Raw genomic sequence first — 21,498 nt, forward strand, 5'->3', positions numbered from 1 at the left:
AGGCCAAAAGTTTATTATTCAGAAATTTAGAAGAAATATTACATTAAGTAAATTGTGTTTATATGTCATCCTTAGTTTCAGTTGTGTGGTGAGGGACAGGATTTGCTTCTGTTTGTTCACATATTGTATGATTGGCAGCCACCAGCTCTGGTATTCCCTACTACATTGACCATAAATACTTTCCTGGGCAGGTTAATAAATCATGGTAAATTGCTGCTGCTAAATACTGGCCACATGGCCTGATTCAGACCTGATTGCTGCTGTGGGCACAGCGGGAAATTATCGATTGACTGTGCATGGGTATGCACCACAATGCACACATGTGTCACCAAACAGCAACAAGCTGGTGCGGAAATTTTGATTACACAGCCATTCACAAGCTGATTGACAGGAAGAGACCTTTTGTGGGTGGTAACTGGTGGTTTTCTGGGAGTGTCAGGGAAAACACAGGCGTTCCCAAGCGTTTTCTGGGAGGGTGTGTGACGTTAGCTCCTAACCCGATCAACCTGTTCTTTTCGCACTGTAGGAGTTAGTCCTGGACTGCACACACTGGAAAAAACATTCAGTGGTGATTGTAAATGGATTTGCAGCTGTCCGCTGACTGAGAGATATTTTACACATGCAATCACACACTTGCACGGGTGAATTAACACTCCCCCTTGGGCGGCGACTTCCTGATCGTAGGACAACCAAATTTGTAGCACAGCGATCAGGTCTGAATAAGGCTCACACTGTAATGAGCACTACTGTGTGGCATAATGTGTATAAGGGGTACTACTGTGTGGCGTAACATAAGTAAGGGGCACTACTGTGTGTTGTAATTTGAATTTGTGGTACTATTTTGTGGCCATGCCCTGTTTTCAGCACACACGCCTTCCCTATTTCAAATATGGGGGGGGGCGCCCATGCCCTTAATTTGCCAGTGGCGCTCAGACTCCTAGATACACCCCTAGTTACAACTTTATTCAGCATTTTCATAGTATGTCTGATGCATCACTAATATAGTTTACCAGTAGGCAGCAGAAAAGCAACAACTTATACACAATCTTATCACCTGTGATGTACTGTATTGCTGACCATACATTAGGACGACTAATGTATGGCCAGCATATGTCTTGTGTTCCCCTTTCATTCCAATTACAGCCATTTATTACGTTTATTGATTTAAAGGGCCTCAGTCAGAGTGCACACAAATGCATTTGCAGCTGCGGATTAGTTCGCAGAGGCTGTGCGATAATATGCAAATGTCGCAGCTTCGTGGATTTGTATTGAGAAGCCCACTGGCAGCTTTGCAGATCCCAGTAGCTGTGTACAAAGACACAGCACCGGTGGATGAGCAGTCAATAATTAAAGTCCTATGGCCAAGGAGCACGGCTGCGAGTGAGATACTGGAGCCATTGACCAGAGTCATTTTTGCCACCATTCCCCGTTACCTACCCATATGATCCCTGATTGCCAACCACATTTACGAATAAATCCTCTCTGCGACCACCATTGCGGCAAATGCGCAGTGTAACTTAGACACATGCGCAGACCGCCATCAATCACTTAACTGCAAAATAAATGGTTCTGTACACGTGTCTGAATCACGCTCTCAGCATCTTGTTAATATCAATTATTTCACATGAAATAAAATTTTGGGGGAAATGGTGCAAGTAACATGATAGCAGATAATAAAAGGATACGTGTTAGATCATATTCTTGCCTTTAGTTTCTTGTACTTTTGCCGACAAAGAAAACCTCTGCATGCTGCTTGAAAAAGAATCATGTCTTGGGAAATCATCTTCTCCCGCTGCTTCTCTAGCCTAGATAGCACACCAGATTTCATGAACACCTACAGTGAATAATACATGGTCAGAAGATGCTTCACAAACAATCAATACAAAACCACACAGTGACAAAATGAGCTGCCGATAATGGCAAGTTTAACATGTTGACGAATAGTACAGAGGGAGAAAAACTGCTAGACTCACAAAAAGACAAACTTAGACATAACAAAGAAAATGAGGGAATATAGCAAATGAGATTGTGTGGAATTGCTTGTAAATATAAAACTATCTGTCTATTGACTAGTAGCAGTCTTTTACTGAATTCAGTAGATGCATATAGATCCAGATGTACTATTGTTGAGCATTACTCACTTGCAGATATTTGTACCTACGGCGGTGGTGCATATTGTGGCTGTGGTTACAGTGACACCTAGAATTTAGCTCTACAAAGGAGACATAATTAATGATTTTAACATGCATGTGGCTGCTGAATAGCACGTACCAACATTGCAGATGTACATATCGCTGTCTTATTCACCAAGTAATATAATAGTTAACAGAATACCCCTATAATGGAACTGATGTGCACATTAGTGTGAGATGTGCATCACAGAAAAGCAATCAAATCATATTAAGAGCAACTGGTTACATGGGATAAGAAGTGCAACTTTACTTCACGAACAGTATTTATAGAGCCATTTACCAATGCAGACTATGGGGGTCATTCTGAGTTGATCGCCAGCTGGCGTTGTTCGCAGCGCAGTGATCAGGCTAAAAATTTTCATTTCTGTGCATGCGTATGCACCACAATGCGCACGTGTGACGTACGGGTACAAAGCCCTTTGTGGTTTTGCACAGGTTCTAGCGAAGTTTTCATTCGCATTGGTGGTCGTGAGAAGATTGACAGGAAGGGGGCATTTCTGGGTGTGAACTGACCGTTTTCAGGCAGTGTTTGCAAAAACGCAGGCATGGCTGGGCGTTTGCTGGGCAGGTGTATGAAGTCAAATCCGGACACGAATAGGCTGAAGTGATCGCAAGCGCTGAGTAGGTTCAGAGCTACTCAGAAACTGCACAAACTGTTATTGCAGAGCTCGGCTGCACAAGCGTTTGCACTTCTGCTAAGCTAAAATACACTCCCCAGTGGGCGGCGGCATAGCATTTGCACGGCTGCTAAAAACTGCTAGCGAGCGATCAACTCGGAATGAGGGCCTATATACAGTAGCTGCAACCAAATAATATAGATATGATACAATGGGAAATATATTATGAAAGATAGATTTTTATTGTATATAACAAATATTAGCATGCATCTGAATATAGTAAGAAGCATATAGTACATATATAAGTACATGCTAATCACACACAGGGGTTTCCACTCTTCTCTTCTGAAACCTGTTGTTTGATTAGCAGGTACTGTATCGTGCGTATTCAGTCTTGTAGTCACTCTTATTACACAGCATGGAATACACCCTAATACATTCAGAGCCGCCCACATCCCTTTCTCATGAGCATGAGTTAATCATACAATGTGTATGAACATGATTTAAATAATGAATATAATTTGAACATTTTTAAATTTCTTTCTAAATGTTCAAAATTGGTGAGGTCAGAAGACACATTAATTGCTATAATTCATATATCTAGAATTGATTTACTTTCACAGATTGTACATTCTATTAACAACAGTCATAATCTTGCCTGTTTCTCCTCTACCCAAAGTGCACTTTACTTTTACCATATCATTTATTAAGCAGGAACAATCCCTATTCACAAGGCCTGCCATAGCCAATCAGCATTTTTTCTTTAATTCCATGGTACTTGGGAGTTATGGCCACAAGGTATCCGTTCACATGGTCGACCATGTTATGGGCGACAGTCATTAGGTCGACCACTATTGGTCGACATTGACATGGTCGACATGGACACATGGTCGACACATGAAAATGATCGACACATGAAAGGTCAACACATGAAAAGGTCGACATGCGTTTTTTAACTTTTTTTTCTTTTGGGGAACTTTTTCATACTTTACGATCCACGTGGACTACGATTGGAACAGTAATCTGTGCCGAGCGAAGCGGTAGCGGAGCGAAGGCACCATGCCCGAAGCATGGCGAGCGAAGCGAGCCATGCGAGGGGACGCGGTGCACTAATTGGGGTTCCCATCACTTTACGCAAAAAACGACACCAAAAAAAGTTTAAAAACTCATGTCGACCTTTTCATGTGTCGACCTTTCACGTGTCGACCATTTTCATGTGTCGACCATGTGTCCATGTCGACCATGTCAATGTCGACCAATAGTGGTCAACCTAATGACTGTCGACCATAACATGGTCGGCCATTCATACCGGAAACTGGCCACAGATAGATGCCCCTTCCAATACCGCACAGCAGGTATAATTAGGAGATGGGAAGGGTGTTGGGAGTTGCCCAGTGTTTTGGAAGCATAGAAAATTGTGACATGGTACTGCCCTTAGTGTAACATAGCCACATTGTCCCAGTTTCTCAGTGTAGTCACTGGCGTTTCTATAATGGGTGCAGTGTGTGCGGTGCACACGGGCCCCTGAGTCCAGAGGGGGCCCCCACCGCACACGCTGCACCCATTTTCTAAATACTCACCCTCTGGAGTCCCGCTGCGTCGTCCACGGCGGTATTAAAACTTAGTGTTAAAATGGCCCAGCGGCCATTTTCACGGAGTTCTGCACATGCGCAGTAGAGAAATCTCAGGGAAAATGGCCACCACGCCATTTTCCCGGAGATCTGCGCATGCACAGTAGAGTCTGAGCGCTCTAGTGCTCAGACTCTCAGCACTTCTGGCAGAGAGGAGGGGGCCCGAACGGAGGAGGCTGCACCCAGGGCCGTCTTTTCGTATGGGCTCAATGGGCTCTTGCCCAAGGGTCCCAGGAGTATAAGGGCCCTAGACTGATAGATGGGGGTCCCCTCTTTCCAGAGGTACCAGATTTTTGAAAATCGGCCATAGGGAATCAGAGATATCTGACATCAAAGCAGTGGTCCCCATCCGAGCCTGTTAATTGCTCTTCCCAGCCAGATATCTCGGGCTCTGTATACATAGAGTTTTTCTGAGGGTACATTTCAAAATCTGGGACTCTTCACTTTTCGGTGGACACTGGCAGCTTGTCTCTACTATGCCCAGAACCAGATATATCAGCCTTCAAGCAGCTGGTCCCTGCTCAAGCTTCACACACCTAATATGCAGTTTCATATATTCGTTGGTGGATTGCTCTGGCTCCTGAACTCTGATCCCCAAGTCCCCAGTACCTCCTGAAAGGTGAGACACTCTAATTTTTTTATCCCATTCAAAGCTAAGAAATCATTTTCCAGGAACTTGAGATATCTGCAGTCAAGCAAGCTGCCCTCTCACCAGAAAATGATGAATATTAAGCCCACTCCACTATCCACCCCTCCCTTATATATTAAACACCCCATACCACCCTGGAAGTCATGTACCGGGGCCCCTTCATTCAGCCCAATGCCCCCTTATACAGTTTAGTGTTCTCCCTCCCACCCCATCTGTGCAGTAAAAGAGTAATTAGCAGAAATTACTGCTCCAGGTCCTACTTGCTTAGTGGAAGATAGAACACCCCCTACCACCCGCGGGACATCAAAGCTGCTGCTGATAGCACCCCCCCCCTAAAGGATGGGTAGGGGCCCCAGTGCATTGCTGTGCCCAGGGGCCCACACTGCTGTTAAGACGGCCCTGGCTGCACCCAGGCCTCCTCCTCTCTTAAGAGCCCCTGAGTGTAGTGGAATACAGTTGAGGGGTTTGCATGTGTACAATATAACAAAACAATAACACAAATCCCTTTTTCCACAATCGAAAACATAATATCTGCTGATCTTAAGATTAAGTTTATGTAATATAAACACCAAACTAGCCATCTGGCATTAAAATAAAAAATTACCTTAAAAATTGCTTTCAGAAAAAAAGCACAGTTTCTCTTCCTGCACAAGCTATGTAAAGCTTTTTAATAAAAACATCAACAGCTGCTAAGAAAAATGCTAAATAGACAAATTTGTCTTTTTTTATTCAATTTCCTCTGCCATTGCATTGACATAAATGTACCCAGCAACAATAGATTGAGAATTAGTAGAGATGGAGTAATGCCTCATTAAGAGTTTGATTGCTTCAATAATGACTGCATTAACTGCACAGCCCCGATGAGTTCTTCAAAGCTGCTGCAAAATCAATGTTCATACTAATGGTTTTCCCTCTCAGTGATCAGGCTACTTGTGCCAGTTCCTTTATTATACAGGCCTGGTAGCACAAAGCCAGGATCCAGAAGTAAAGCACAAGGTGATCTCACAGTAAGGTGCAATGGACTTTAATAATGCAGACATAAGTAGATTTTCAAAAGTACTGTAAGAAGAAAAAAACATACTGAACGAATAAGAAGTTTGTGCACATTATATTGTGTACAAAACTAAGCATGTTTAAAAGTAAAAGAAAAAAATGTAAGTAGAAAAATCAATATACAGTGCATCCAGAAAGTATTCACTGCGCTTCACTTTTTCCATATTTTGTTATGTTACAGCATTATTCCAAAATGGAATAAAATATTTTTTTCCCTCAAAATTCTACACACAATAATCCATAATGACAACGTGAAAAAAATTTTTAGGAGATATTTGCAAATTTATTAAAAAAAAGAAAAGAAAAAAAAGAAATTACATGTACATAAGTATTCACAGCTTTTGACATGAAGCTCAAAATTGAGCTCCGATGCATCCTGTTTCCACTGATCTTCCTTGAGATATTACTACAGCTTAATTGGATTCCACCTGTGGTAAATTTGGAAAGGCACACGCCTGTGTATATAAGGTCCCTTATTACAGCTTTATTCCAAAATGGAATAAATCCATTTTTCCCCTCCAAATTCTACACACAATACCCCATAATGACAATGTGAATTTTTTTTTTTACATTTTTGCTAATTTATTAAAAATAAAAAATCTAAGAAATCACATGTACATAAGTATACACAGCCTTTGCTCAATACTTTGTTGATGCACCTTTGACAGAAATTACAGTCTCAAGTCTTTTAAATATGATGCCACAAGCTTGACACTAGAGATGAGCGCCTGAAATTTTTCGGGTTTTGTGTTTTGGTTTTGGGTTCGGTTCCGCGGCCGTGTTTTGGGTTCGAACGCGTTTTGGCAAAACCTCACCGAATTTTTTTTGTCGGATTCGGGTGTGTTTTGGATTCGGGTGTTTTTTTCCAAAAACACTAAAAAACAGCTTAAATCATAGAATTTGGGGGTCATTTTGATCCCAAAGTATTATTAACCTCAAAAACCATAATTTACACTCATTTTCAGTCTATTCTGAATACCTCACACCTCACAATATTATTTTTAGTCCTAAAATTTGCACCGAGGTCTCTGTGTGAGTAAGATAAGCGACCCTAGTGGCCGACACAAACACCGGGCCCATCTAGGAGTGGCACTGCAGTGTCACGCAGGATGTCCCTTCCAAAAAACCCTCCCCAAACAGCACATGACGCAAAGAAAAAAAGAGGCGCAATGAGGTAGCTGTGTGAGTAAGATTAGCGACCCTAGTGGCCGACACAAACACCGGGCCCATCTAGGAGTGGCACTGCAGTGTCACGCAGGATGGCCCTTCAAAAAAACCCTCCCCAAACAGCACATGATGCAAAGAAAAAAAGAGGCGCAATGAGGTAGCTGTGTGAGTAAGATTAGCGACCCTAGTGGCCGACACAAACACCGGGCCCATCTAGGAGTGGCACTGCAGTGTCACGCAGGATGTCCCTTCCAAAAAACCCTCCCCAAACAGCACATGACGCAAAGAAAAAAAGAGGCGCAATGAGGTAGCTGTGTGAGTAAGATTAGCGACCCTAGTGGCCGACACAAACACCGGGCCCATCTAGGAGTGGCACTGCAGTGTCACGCAGGATGTCCCTTCCAAAAAACCCTCCCCAAACAGCACATGACGCAAAGAAAAAAAGAGGCGCAATGAGGTAGCTGACTGTGTGAGTAAGATTAGCGACCCTAGTGGCCGACACAAACACCGGGCCCATTTAGGAGTGGCACTGCAGTGTCACGCAGGATGTCCCTTCCAAAAAACCCTCCCCAATCAGCACATGATGCAAAGAAAAAGAAAAGAAAAAAGAGGTGCAAGATGGAATTGTCCTTGGGCCCTCCCACCCACCCTTATGTTGTATGAACAAAACAGGACATGCACACTTTAACCAACCCATCATTTCAGTGACAGGGTCTGCCACACGACTGTGACTGATATGACGGGTTGGTTTGGACCCCCCCCAAAAAAGAAGCAATTAATCTCTCCTTGCACAAACTGGCTCTACAGAGGCAAGATGTCCACCTCATCATCACCCTCCGATATATCACCGTGTACATCCCCCTCCTCACAGATTATCAATTCGTCCCCACTGGAATCCACCATCTCAGCTCCCTGTGTACTTTGTGGAGGCAATTGCTGCTGGTCAATGTCTCCGCGGAGGAATTGATTATAATTCATTTTAATGAACATCATCTTCTCCACATTTTCTGGATGTAACCTCGTACGCCGATTGCTGACAAGGTGAGCGGCGGCACTAAACACTCTTTCGGAGTACACACTTGTGGGAGGGCAACTTAGGTAGAATAAAGCCAGTTTGTGCAAGGGCCTCCAAATTGCCTCTTTTTCCTGCCAGTATAAGTACGGACTGTGTGACGTGCCTACTTGGATGCGGTCACTCATATAATCCTCCACCATTCTATCAATGTTGAGAGAATCATATGCAGTGACAGTAGACGACATGTCCGTAATCGTTGTCAGGTCCTTCAGTCCGGACCAGATGTCAGCATCAGCAGTCGCTCCAGACTGCCCTGCATCACCGCCAGCGGGTGGGCTCGGAATTCTGAGCCTTTTCCTCGCACCCCCAGTTGCGGGAGAATGTGAAGGAGGAGATGTTGACAGGTCGCGTTCCGCTTGACTTGACAATTTTGTCACCAGCAGGTCTTTCAACCCCAGCAGACTTGTGTCTGCAGGAAAGAGAGATCCAAGGTAGGCTTTAAATCTAGGATCGAGCACGGTGGCCAAAATGTAGTGCTCTGATTTCAACAGATTGACCACCCGTGAATCCTTGTTAAGCGAATTAAGGGCTCCATCCACAAGTCCCACATGCCTAGCGGAATCGCTCCGTGTTAGCTCCTCCTTCAATGTCTCCAGCTTCTTCTGCAAAAGCCTGATGAGGGGAATGACCTGACTCAGGCTGGCAGTGTCTGAACTGACTTCACGTGTGGCAAGTTCAAAGGGCATCAGAACCTTGCACAACGTTGAAATCATTCTCCACTGCGCCTGAGACAGGTGCATTCCACCTACTATATCGTGCTCAATTGTATAGGCTTGAATGGCCTTTTGCTGCTCCTCCAACCTCTGAAGCATATAGAGGGTTGAATTCCACCTCGTTACCACTTCTTGCTTCAGATGATGGCAGGGCAGGTTCAGTAGTTTTTGGTGGTGCTCCAGTCTTCTGTACGTGGTGCCTGTACGCCGAAAGTGTCCCGCAATTCTTCTGGCCACCGACAGCATCTCTTGCACGCCCCTGTCGTTTTTTAAAAAATTCTGCACCACCAAATTCAAGGTATGTGCAAAACATGGGACGTGCTGGAATTTGCCCATATTTAATGCACACACAATATTGCTGGCGTTGTCCGATGCCACAAATCCACAGGAGAGTCCAATTGGGGTAAGCCATTCCGCGATGATCTTCCTCAGTTGCCGTAAGAGGTTTTCAGCTGTGTGCGTATTCTGGAAAGCGGTGATACAAAGCGTAGCCTGCCTAGGAAAGAGTTGGCGTTTGCGAGATGCTGCTACTGGTGCCGCCGCTGCTGTTCTTGCGGCGGGAGTCCATACATCTACCCAGTGGGCTGTCACAGTCATATAGTCCTGACCCTGCCCTGCTCCACTTGTCCACATGTCCGTGGTTAAGTGGACATTGGGTACAACTGCATTTTTTAGGACACTGGTGAGTCTTTTTCTGACGTCCGTGTACATTCTCGGTATCGCCTGCCTAGAGAAGTGGAACCTAGATGGTATTTGGTAACGGGGGCACACTGCCTCAATAAATTGTCTAGTTCCCTGTGAACTAACGGCGGATACCGGACGCACGTCTAACACCAACATAGTTGTCAAGGCCTCAGTTATCCGCTTTGCAGCAGGATGACTGCTGTGATATTTCATCTTCCTCGCAAAGGACTGTTGAACAGTCAATTGCTTACTGGAAGTAGTACAAGTGGGCTTACGACTTCCCCTCTGGGATGACCATCGACTCCCAGCAGCAACAACAGCAGCGCCAGCAGCAGTAGGCGTTACACGCAAGGATGCATCGGAGGAATCCCAGGCAGGAGAGGAATCGTCAGAATTGCCAGTGACATGGCCTGCAGGACTATTGGCATTCCTGGGGAAGGAGGAAATTGACACTGAGGGAGTTGGTGGGGTGGTTTGCGTGAGCTTGGTTACAAGAGGAAGGGATTTACTGGTCAGTGGACTGCTTCCGCTGTCACCCAAAGTTTTTGAACTTGTCACTGACTTATTATGAATGCGCTGCAGGTGACGTATAAGGGAGGATGTTCCGAGGTGGTTAACGTCCTTACCCCTACTTATTACAGCTTGACAAAGGGAACACACGGCTTGACACCTGTTGTCCGCATTTCTGGTGAAATACCTCCACACCGAAGAGCTGATTTTTTTGGTATTTTCACCTGGCATGTCAACGGCCATATTCCTCCCACGGACAACAGGTGTCTCCCCGGGTGCCTGACTTAAACAAACCACCTCACCATCAGAATCCTCCTGGTCAATTTCCTCCCCAGCGCCAGCAACACCCATATCCTCCTCATCCTGGTGTACTTCAACACTGACATCTTCAATCTGACTATCAGGAACTGGACTGCGGGTGCTCCTTCCAGCACTTGCAGGGGGCGTGCAAATGGTGGAAGGCGCATGCTCTTCACGTCCAGTGTTGGGAAGGTCAGGCATCGCAACCGACACAATTGGACTCTCCTTGTGGATTTGGGATTTCGAAGAATGCACAGTTCTTTGCTGTGCTGCTTTTGCCAGCTTGAGTCTTTTCATTTTTCTAGCGAGAGGCTGAGTGCTTCCATCCTCATGTGAAGCTGAACCACTAGCCATGAACATAGGCCAGGGCCTCAGCCGTTCCTTGCCACTCCGTGTGGTAAATGGCATATTGGCAAGTTTACGCTTCTCCTCCGACAATTTTATTTTAGGTTTTGGAGTCCTTTTTTTTCTGATATTTGGTGTTTTGGATTTGACATGCTCTGTACTATGACATTGGGCATCGGCCTTGGCAGACGACGTTGCTGGCATTTCATCGTCTCAGCCATGACTAGTGGCAGCAGCTTCAGCACGAGGTGGAAGTGGATCTTGATCTTTCCCTAATTTTGGAACCTCAACATTTTTGTTCTCCATATTTTAATAGGCACAACTAAAAGGCACCTCAGGTAAACAATGGAGATGGATACTAGTATACAATTATGGACTGCCTGCCGAGTGCAGACACAGAGGTAGCCACAGCCGTGAACTACCGTACTGTACTGTGTCTGCTGCTAATATAGACTGGTTGATAAAGAGATGTCTATGTAACTATGTATGTATAAAGAAGAAAGAAAAAAAAACCACGGTTAGGTGGTATATACAATTATGGACGGGCTGCCGAGTGCCGACACAGAGGTAGCCACAGCCGTGAACTACCGTACTGTACTGTGTCTGCTGCTAATATAGACTGGTTGATAAAGAGATGTCTATGTAACTATGTATGTATAAAGAAGAAAGAAAAAAAAACCACGGTTAGGTGGTATACAATTATGGACGGACTGCCTGCCGAGTGCAGACACAGAGGTAGCCACAGCCGTGAACTACCGTACTGTACTGTGTCTGCTGCTAATATAGACTGGTTGATAAAGAGATGTCTATGTAACTATGTATGTATAAAGAAGAAAGAAAAAAAAACCACGGTTAGGTGGTATATACAATTATGGACGGGCTGCCGAGTGCCGACACAGGTAGCCACAGCCGTGAACTACCGCACTGTACTGTGTCTGCTGCTAATATAGACTGGTTGATAAAGAGATAGTATACTCGTAACTAGTATGTATGTATAAAGAAAGAAAAAAAAACCACGGTTAGGTGGTATATACAATTATGGACGGGCTGCCGAGTGCCGACACAGAGGTAGCCACAGCCGTGAACTACCGCACTGTACTGTGTCTGCTGCTAATATATAGACTGGTTGATAAAGAGATAGTATACTCGTAACTAGTATGTATGTATAAAGAAAGAAAAAAAAACCACGGTTAGGTGGTATATACAATTATGGACGGGCTGCCGAGTGCCGACACAGAGGTAGCCACAGCCGTGAACTACCGCACTGTACTGTGTCTGCTGCTAATATATAGACTGGTTGATAAAGAGATAGTATACTCGTAACTAGTATGTATGTATAAAGAAAGAAAAAAAAACCACGGTTAGGTGGTATATACAATTATGGACGGGCTGCCGAGTGCCGACACAGAGGTAGCCACAGCCGTGAACTACCGCACTGTACTGTGTCTGCTGCTAATATATAGACTGGTTGATAAAGAGATAGTATACTCGTAACTAGTATGTATGTATAAAGAAAGAAAAAAAAACCACGGTTAGGTGGTATATACAATTATGGACGGGCTGCCGAGTGCCGACACAGAGGTAGCCACAGCCGTGAACTACCGCACTGTACTGTGTCTGCTGCTAATATAGACTGGTTGATAAAGAGATAGTATACTCGTAACTAGTATGTATGTATAAAGAAAGAAAAAAAAACCACGGTTAGGTGGTATATACAATTATGGACGGGCTGCCGAGTGCCGACACAGAGGTAGCCACAGCCGTGAACTACCGCACTGTACTGTGTCTGCTGCTAATATATAGACTGGTTGATAAAGAGATAGTATACTCGTAACTAGTATGTATGTATAAAGAAAGAAAAAAAAACCACGGTTAGGTGGTATATACAATTATGGACGGGCTGCCGAGTGCCGACACAGAGGTAGCCACAGCCGTGAACTACCGCACTGTACTGTGTCTGCTGCTAATATATAGACTGGTTGATAAAGAGATAGTATACTCGTAACTAGTATGTATGTATAAAGAAAGAAAAAAAAACCACGGTTAGGTGGTATATACAATTATGGACGGGCTGCCGAGTGCCGACACAGAGGTAGCCACAGCCGTGAACTACCGCACTGTACTGTGTCTGCTGCTAATATATAGACTGGTTGATAAAGAGATAGTATACTCGTAACTAGTATGTATGTATAAAGAAAGAAAAAAAAACCACGGTTAGGTGGTATATACAATTATGGACGGGCTGCCGAGTGCCGACACAGAGGTAGCCACAGCCGTGAACTACCGCACTGTACTGTGTCTGCTGCTAATATAGACTGGTTGATAAAGAGATAGTATACTCGTAACTAGTATGTATGTATAAAGAAAGAAAAAAAAACCACGGTTAGGTGGTATATACAATTATGGACGGGCTGCCGAGTGCCGACACAGAGGTAGCCACAGCCGTGAACTACCGCACTGTACTGTGTCTGCTGCTAATATATAGACTGGTTGATAAAGAGATAGTATACTCGTAACTAGTATGTATGTATAAAGAAAGAAAAAAAAACCACGGTTAGGTGGTATATACAATTATGGACGGGCTGCCGAGTGCCGACACAGAGGTAGCCACAGCCGTGAACTACCGCACTGTACTGTGTCTGCTGCTAATATATAGACTGGTTGATAAAGAGATAGTATACTCGTAACTAGTATGTATGTATAAAAAAAGAAAAAAAAACCACGGTTAGGTGGTATATACAATTATGGACGGGCTGCCGAGTGCCGACACAGAGGTAGCCACAGCCGTGAACTACCGCACTGTACTGTGTCTGCTGCTAATATAGACTGGTTGATAAAGAGATAGTATACTCGTAACTAGTATGTATGTATAAAGAAAGAAAAAAAAACCACGGTTAGGTGGTTTATACAATTATGGACGGGCTGCCGAGTGCCGACACAGAGGTAGCCACAGCCGTGAACTACCGCACTGTACTGTGTCTGCTGCTAATATAGACTGGTTGATAAAGAGATAGTATACTCGTAACTAGTATGTATGTATAAAGAAAGAAAAAAAAACCACGGTTAGGTGGTATATACAATTATGGACGGGCTGCCGAGTGCCGACACAGAGGTAGCCACAGCCGTGAACTACCGCACTGTACTGTGTCTGCTGCTAATATATAGACTGGTTGATAAAGAGATAGTATACTCGTAACTAGTATGTATGTATAAAGAAAGAAAAAAAAACCACGGTTAGGTGGTATATACAATTATGGACGGGCTGCCGAGTGCCGACACAGAGGTAGCCACAGCCGTGAACTACCGCACTGTACTGTGTCTGCTGCTAATATATAGACTGGTTGATAAAGAGATAGTATACTCGTAACTAGTATGTATGTATAAAGAAAGAAAAAAAAACCACGGTTAGGTGGTATATACAATTATGGACGGGCTGCCGAGTGCCGACACAGAGGTAGCCACAGCCGTGAACTACCGCACTGTACTGTGTCTGCTGCTAATATATAGACTGGTTGATAAAGAGATAGTATACTCGTAACTAGTATGTATGTATAAAGAAAGAAAAAAAAACCACGGTTAGGTGGTATATACAATTATGGACGGGCTGCCGAGTGCCGACACAGAGGTAGCCACAGCCGTGAACTACCGCACTGTACTGTGTCTGCTGCTAATATAGACTGGTTGATAAAGAGATAGTATACTCGTAACTAGTATGACTATAAAGAAAGAAAAAAAAACCACGGTTAGGTGGTATATACAATTATGGACGGGCTGCCGAGTGCCGACACAGAGGTAGCCACAGCCGTGAACTACCGCACTGTACTGTGTCTGCTGCTAATATAGACTGGTTGATAAAGAGATAGTATACTACTAATATTATATATACTGGTGGTCAGGTCACTGGTCACTAGTCACACTGGCAGTGGCACTCCTGCAGCAAAAGTGTGCACTGTTTAATTTTAATATAATATTATGTACTCCTGGCTCCTGCTATAACCTATAACTGGCACTGCAGTGCTCCCCAGTCTCCCCCACAATTATAAGCTGTGTGAGCTGAGCACAGTCAGATATATATATACATTGATGCAGCACACTGGGCTGAGCAGTGCACACAGATATGGTATGTGACTGAGTCACTGTGTGTATCGTTTTTTTCAGGCAGAGAACGGATATATTAAATAAAACAAACAACTGCACTGTCTGGTGGTCACTGTGGTCGTCAGTCACTAAACTCTGCACTCTCTTCTACAGTATCACAGCCTCAGGTCAATCTCTCTCTCTCTCTCTCTCAACCCTAATCTAAATGGAGAGGACGCCAGCCACGTCCTCTCCCTATCAATCTCAATGCACGTGTGAAAATGGCGGCGACGCGCGGCTCCTTATATAGAATCCGAGTCTCGCGAGAATCCGACAGCGTCATGATGACGTTCGGGCGCGCTCGGGTTAACCGAGCAAGGCGGGAGGATCCGAGTCTGCTCGGACCCGTGAAAAAAACATGAAGTTCGTGCGGGTTCGGATTCAGAGAAACCGAACCCGCTCATCTCTACTTGACACACCTATCTTTGGGCAGTTTCGCCCATTCTTCCTCTTTGCAGCACCTCTCAAGCTCCATCAGGTTGGATGGGAAGCGTCGGTGCACAGCCATTTTCAGTTCTCTCCAGAGATGTTCAATCGGATTCAAATCTGGGCTCTGGCTGGGTCACTCAAGAACATTCACAGAGTTGTCCTGAAGCCACTCCTTTGATATCTTGGCTGTGTGCTTAGGGTCGTTGTCCTGCTGAAAGATGAACCGTCGCTCCAGTCTGAGGTCAAGAGTGCTGTGGAGCAGGTTTTCCTCCAGGATGTCTCTGTAAATTGCTGCATTCATCTTTCCCTCTATCCTGACTAGTCTCCCAGTTCCTGCTGCTGAAAAACATCCCTACAGCATGATGCTGCCACCACCATGCTTCACTGTAGGGATGGTATTGGCCTGGTGGTGAGCGGTGCCTGGTTTCCTCCAAACATGACACCTGGCATTCACGCCAAAGAGTTCAATCTTTGTCTCATCAGACCAGAGAATTTTGTTTCTCATGGTCTGAGAGTCCTTCAGATGCATTTTGGCAAACTCTAGATGGGCTGCCATGTGCTTTTTACTAAGGAGTTGCTTCCATCTGGCCACTCTACCATACAGGCATGATTGGTGGATTGCTGCAGAGATGGCTGTCCTTCTGGAAGGTTCTCCTCTTTCCACAGTGGAATGCTATAGCTCTGACAGAGTGACTATCGAGTTCTTGGACACCTCCCTGACTAGGGCCCTTCTCCCCCGATTGCTAAGTTTAGATGGCGGCCAGCTGTAGGAAGGGTCCTGGTGGTTGTGAACTTCTTCCATTTACAGATGATGGAGGCTCCTGTGCTCATTGGGACCTTCAAAGCAGCAGATATTTTTCTGTACCCTTCCCCAGATTTGTGCCTCGAGACAATCATGTCTTGGAGGTCTACAGACAACTCCTTTGACTTCATGCTTGGGTTGTTTTCAGACATGCACTGTCAAGTGTGGGACCTTATATAGACAGGCGTGTGCCTTTCCAGATTTACCACAGGTGGAATCGAATTAAGCTGTAGTAACATCTCAAGGATGATCAGTGGAAACAGGATGCACCGGAGCTCAATTTTTAGCTTCATGGCAAAGGCTGTGAATACTTATGTACATGTTTCTTATTTTTTTTATTTGTAATAAATTTGCAAAAATCTCAATGTTTTTTTCACATTGTTATTATGGGATATTGTGTGTAGAGTTTTGAGGGAAAAAAATATTTTATTCCATTTTGGAATAATGCTGTAACATAACAAAATGTGGAAAAAGTGAAGTGCTGTGAATACTTTCTGGATGCACTGTAAATCTTTAAGTTAAAGAAAAACAAACATCCTAACAATCTCGATTTCCCCAGGATAGTCACACTTTTCAGGCACTGTTCCATTGTCACAATGGAAGGCCATGGTGGCGGGATGTTGGGGGACACTGGCACCGCTACTCTGCATAGCAGATCAGTGATAAATAGTGGGGCATGGCCTTGTGCCAGCTAGGCCACGTCCCCTTTTGTATGACATTTTAGGGGCGTGACCGGGTATTCATGCTGAATAGTGGTATCAGAGTGTTCCCACGACCTCCTGACCACCCACAGGACAATGTGGCCAGCAGGTTGAAGAGCAGGACAGTGTCTGACAATGGAGACTGTACCCCTGAAGTTGGGACATTTGGGAGGTATGCTGTACACCATGCCATGAAGCCTTTTATCAACTCTCACTTTTCCTGAAAGCAGTTACAGCAGACAGTTAAGAATTACAGCTCAATGAATGAGTACAGATTGTTGCTGATATCTTACATAACTCTATTAGGAATGTGCAGAGGATGATTGAAGAAGCCCAGGATGTCCATTCTAGACCAGACATAAGGGCCGGGATGTAATGAAGTCCGAGTTCAGCTGCTGTGCAGGATGTCGGCCGAATGCTGACGATTTTTTAAAGGGGCAATAATTTACAAGGCATAGTTTAGCCTTCTAAATGATTGTACCTGTAAAAAAACATCCAAGTTTGGCTAGCATTCCACACAGCTGCTGAACTCAGACTTTAGGCCCGTACACACTAATCTATAAAGTTAACGACTTCGCTCATTTTGACCCTTCCTGAGCAACGTTGTTTACTATATCGACTAGTGTGTACGCTGTAAATGACGACCTATGCACGGCACCGTGGGTCGTTAACAGTGATGAGCGGGTTCGATTCCTCGGGATCCGAACCCCCCGAACTTCACCCATTTTGCACGGTTCCGAGGCAGCCTTGGATCTTCCCGCCTTGCTCGGTTAACCCGAGCGCGCCCGAACGTCATCACCCCGCTGTCGTATTCTCGCGAGATTCGTATTCTATATAAGGAGCCGCGCGTCGCCGCCATTTTAACTCGTGCTTTGGAGATGATAGCGAGAGGACGTGGCTGCGTTCTCTCAGTTTCTGTGTTCAGTGTGCTGCAAATATCTGTGCTCAGTGTGCTGCAAATATCTGTGCTCAGTGTGCTGCAAATATTTGTGCTCAGTGGGGGTAATTCCAAGTTGATCGCAGCAGGATTTTTGATAGCAATTGGGCAAAACCATGTGCACTGCAGGGGAGGCAGATATAACATGTGCAGAGAGAGTTAGATTTGGGTGGGGTGTGTTCAGTCAGCAATCTAATTTGCAGTGTAAAAATAAATCAGCCAGTATTTACCCTGCACAGAAATAAAATAACCCACCCAAATCTAACTCTTTCTGCACGTTATATCTGCCTCCCCTGCAGTACACATGGTTTTGCCCAATTGCTATCAAAAATCCTGCTGCGATCAACTCAGAATTACCCCCAGTGTGCTGAAAATATCTACGTTCTCTGCCTGAAAAATGCTCCATATCTGTGCTGCATTGTAGTATATAGTAGGAGGACAGTGCAGAATTTTGCTGTGACCACCAGTATATATATAGCAGTACGGTACAGTAGTCCACTGCTCTACCTCTGTGTCGTCAAGTATACTATGCATCCATACCTGTGCTACATTTTAGTTGTACGCAGTATATAGTAGGAGGACAGTGCAGAATTTTGCTGACCACCAGTATATATATAGCAGTACGGTACAGTAGTCCACTGCTCTACCTCTGTGTCGTCAAGTATACTATCCATCCATACCTGTGCTGCATTTTAGTTGTGCGCAGTATATAGTAGGAGGACAGTGCAGAATTTTGCTGACCACCAGTATATATATAGCAGTACGGTACAGTAGTCCACTGCTCTACCTCTGTGTCATCAAGTATACTATGCATCCATACCTGTGCTGCATTTTAGTTGTGCGCAATATATAGTAGGAGGACAGTGCAGAATTTTGCTGACCACCAGTATATATATAGCAGTACATTACAGTAGTCCACTGCTCTACCTCTGTGTCGTCAATTATACTATGCATCCATACCTGTGCTGCATTTAAGTTGTGCGCAGTATATAGTAGGAGGACAGTGCAGAATTTTGCTGACCACCAGTATATATATAGCAGTACGGTACAGTAGTCCACTGCTCTACCTCTGTGTCGTCAAGTATACTATGCATCCATACCTGTGCTGCATTTTAGTTGTGCACAGTATATAGTAGGAGTACAGTGCAGAATTTTCCTGACCACCAGTATATTTATAGCAGTACGGTACAGTAGTCCACTGCTCTACCTCTGTGTCGTCATGTATACTATGCATCCATACCTGTGCTGCATTTTAGTTGTGCGCAGTATATATTAGAAGTACATTGCAGAATTTTGCTGACCACCAGTATATATATAGCAGTACGTTACAGTAGTCCACTGCTCTACCTCCGTGTCGTCAAGTATACTTTGCATCCATACCTGTGCTGAATTTTAGTTGTGCGCAGTATATAGTAGGATGACAGTGCAGAATTTTGCTGGCCACCAGTATATATATAGCAGTACGGTACAGTAGTCCACTGCTCTACCTCTGTGTCGTCAAGTATACTACAAAAGTTCAGTAAAATGACCCAAAAATCAAAATTAAAAGCATCTGATGAGAAGCGTAAACTTGCCAATATGCCATTTACAACACGGAGTGGCAAGGAACGGCTGAGGCCCTGGCCTATGTTCATGGCTAGTGGTTCAAATTCCCATGAGGATGGAAGCACTCATTCCCTCGCTAGAAAACTGCAGTGCCACTCCTAGATGGGCCAGGTGTTTGTGTCGGCCACTTGGGTCACTTAGCCTAGCCATCCAGCGACCTTTGTGCACCTCTTTTTTTCTTTGCATCATGTGCTGTTTGGGGACTATTTTTTAAATCTGCCATCCTGTCTGACACTGCAGTGCCACTCCTAGATGGGCCAGGTGTTTGTGTCGGCCACTTGGGTCGCTTAGCTTAGTCATCCAGCGACCTTGGTGGACCTCTTTTTTTCTTTGCATCATGTGCTGTTTGGGGACTATTTTTTAAATCTGCCATCCTGTCTGACACTGCAGTGCCACTCCTAGATGGGCCAGGTGTTTGTGTCGGCCACTTGGGTCGCTTAGCTTAGCCATCCAGGGACCTTGGTGCACCTCTTTTTTTCTTTGCATCATGTGCTGTTTGGGGACTATTTTTTAAATCTGCCATCCTGTCTGTCAGTGCCACTCCTAGATGGGCCAGGTGTTTGTGTCGGCCACTTGGGTCGCTTAGCTTAGTCACACAGCTACCTCATTGCCCCTCTTTTTTTCTTTGCATCATGTGCTGTTTGGTCAAAATGACCCCCAAATTCTATGATTTAAGCTGTTTTTGAGGGTTTTTTGTAAAAAAACACCCGAATCCAAAACACACCCGAATCCGACAAAAAAATTTCAGGGAGGTTTTGCCAAAACGCGTCCGAATCCAAAACACGGCCACGGAACCGAATCCAAAACCAAAACACAAAACCCGAAAAATTTCCGGTGCACATCACTAGGACTCGTTAACAACCCTCGGTCTCGGACATGCATGCAGCTCAATTTGGATTCATCGTCCAAAGCTACATGCTTCGGCCGGCCGCGGTATGACGTCACTGTGCGATATCGCTAGTGATATCGCACAGTGTGTATGCCCGCCATCGGGCCATCCGGCCACCGAGCACATCACCTAGTGTGTACCCACTTTTTATCACATCCTGGCCTAGGACTGATTTATATGCAGCATTCTGGCATTAAAAAGATCTCACCTTCACCTAAGTACATTGTGCAGACAGCCTAGTAATACTGGCTATAAGAAGAAAGACTTATCTTACTGCTTCCTTATTAAAGTAGCTATTCTTGATATAATAATACATTTTTTTATTTCTTTTTTTATTAAAGTATGTACAGTACCTACAAGTATTATGATGAAGGGCAAAGTTGAAACAGCCCCTATCCACCCATGAGTTTGCTTTGTTCTTAAATATCACACAAGGGAATATATTTCATGCTCAGTTATTAAAATCTTAATGAATAAAATGTATAGTATGCAAAAGTACAAACTGTTTAGGAAAAACATAAATAACATTATATATTGCAAACATGAAAATGTGTACTATAAATAAAGAAAAATGAAAAAGAAAACACTTTTGTAACAATAAATAATATCATAATGGACATAACAGGACACTTAGTGATAGCTTGTGGCAAAAATATGTACCTTCTCAGTCCCTGTTATCTCCATTGCAATGAATGGGGATGCACTGATACAGCAGGTCAGTGACCGGGATAGACATGCTGGGACCTGTAGTCCACCTTTAAAAAGTATTAATAATATAAAAATAACTATTTAATTATTATAACCTCTACACGCAAAGCCAAGGGGCTGCAGAAAAGAGCCCACGGCTGGTTATCCTTGGGGAAGGGGGACACTTTTTTATTTTTTAGGGGAGGGGGTGGGACTCCCCATTTCGCCAGGGATTTGAGCCCTGGGCTGTTTAGTTTCAGGCTGGTTGGCGTTGTGGAAGTGGGACCCAATGCTCTGTGTCCTCTTGCTATAGCATCATCCTCCCGGCTGGTTCATCCTGGTGCTGGTTATTGGAATATATCAAATGCTAGCCTA

The 21,498-nt window shown here is 44.5% G+C and overlaps 1 protein-coding gene across 6 annotated transcripts in view; it reads right to left on the minus strand.

Moving 5' to 3' along the window:
• Positions 1-21,498, minus strand: part of MYO18B (myosin XVIIIB) — a 1,127,577-nt gene that overhangs the window by 492,602 nt on the left and 613,477 nt on the right. For all 6 annotated transcript variants that reach the window (XM_063913212.1, XM_063913213.1, XM_063913208.1 and 3 more), the window contains exon 24: positions 1,706-1,834. In XM_063913212.1, the coding sequence (XP_063769282.1) occupies positions 1,706-1,834 (129 nt within the window). The remainder of the gene's footprint in view (positions 1-1,705; positions 1,835-21,498) is intronic.

Source organism: Pseudophryne corroboree, chromosome 1, assembly GCF_028390025.1.
Source record: "Pseudophryne corroboree isolate aPseCor3 chromosome 1, aPseCor3.hap2, whole genome shotgun sequence".
In the NCBI taxonomy this organism is placed as follows: Eukaryota; Metazoa; Chordata; class Amphibia; order Anura; family Myobatrachidae; genus Pseudophryne; species Pseudophryne corroboree.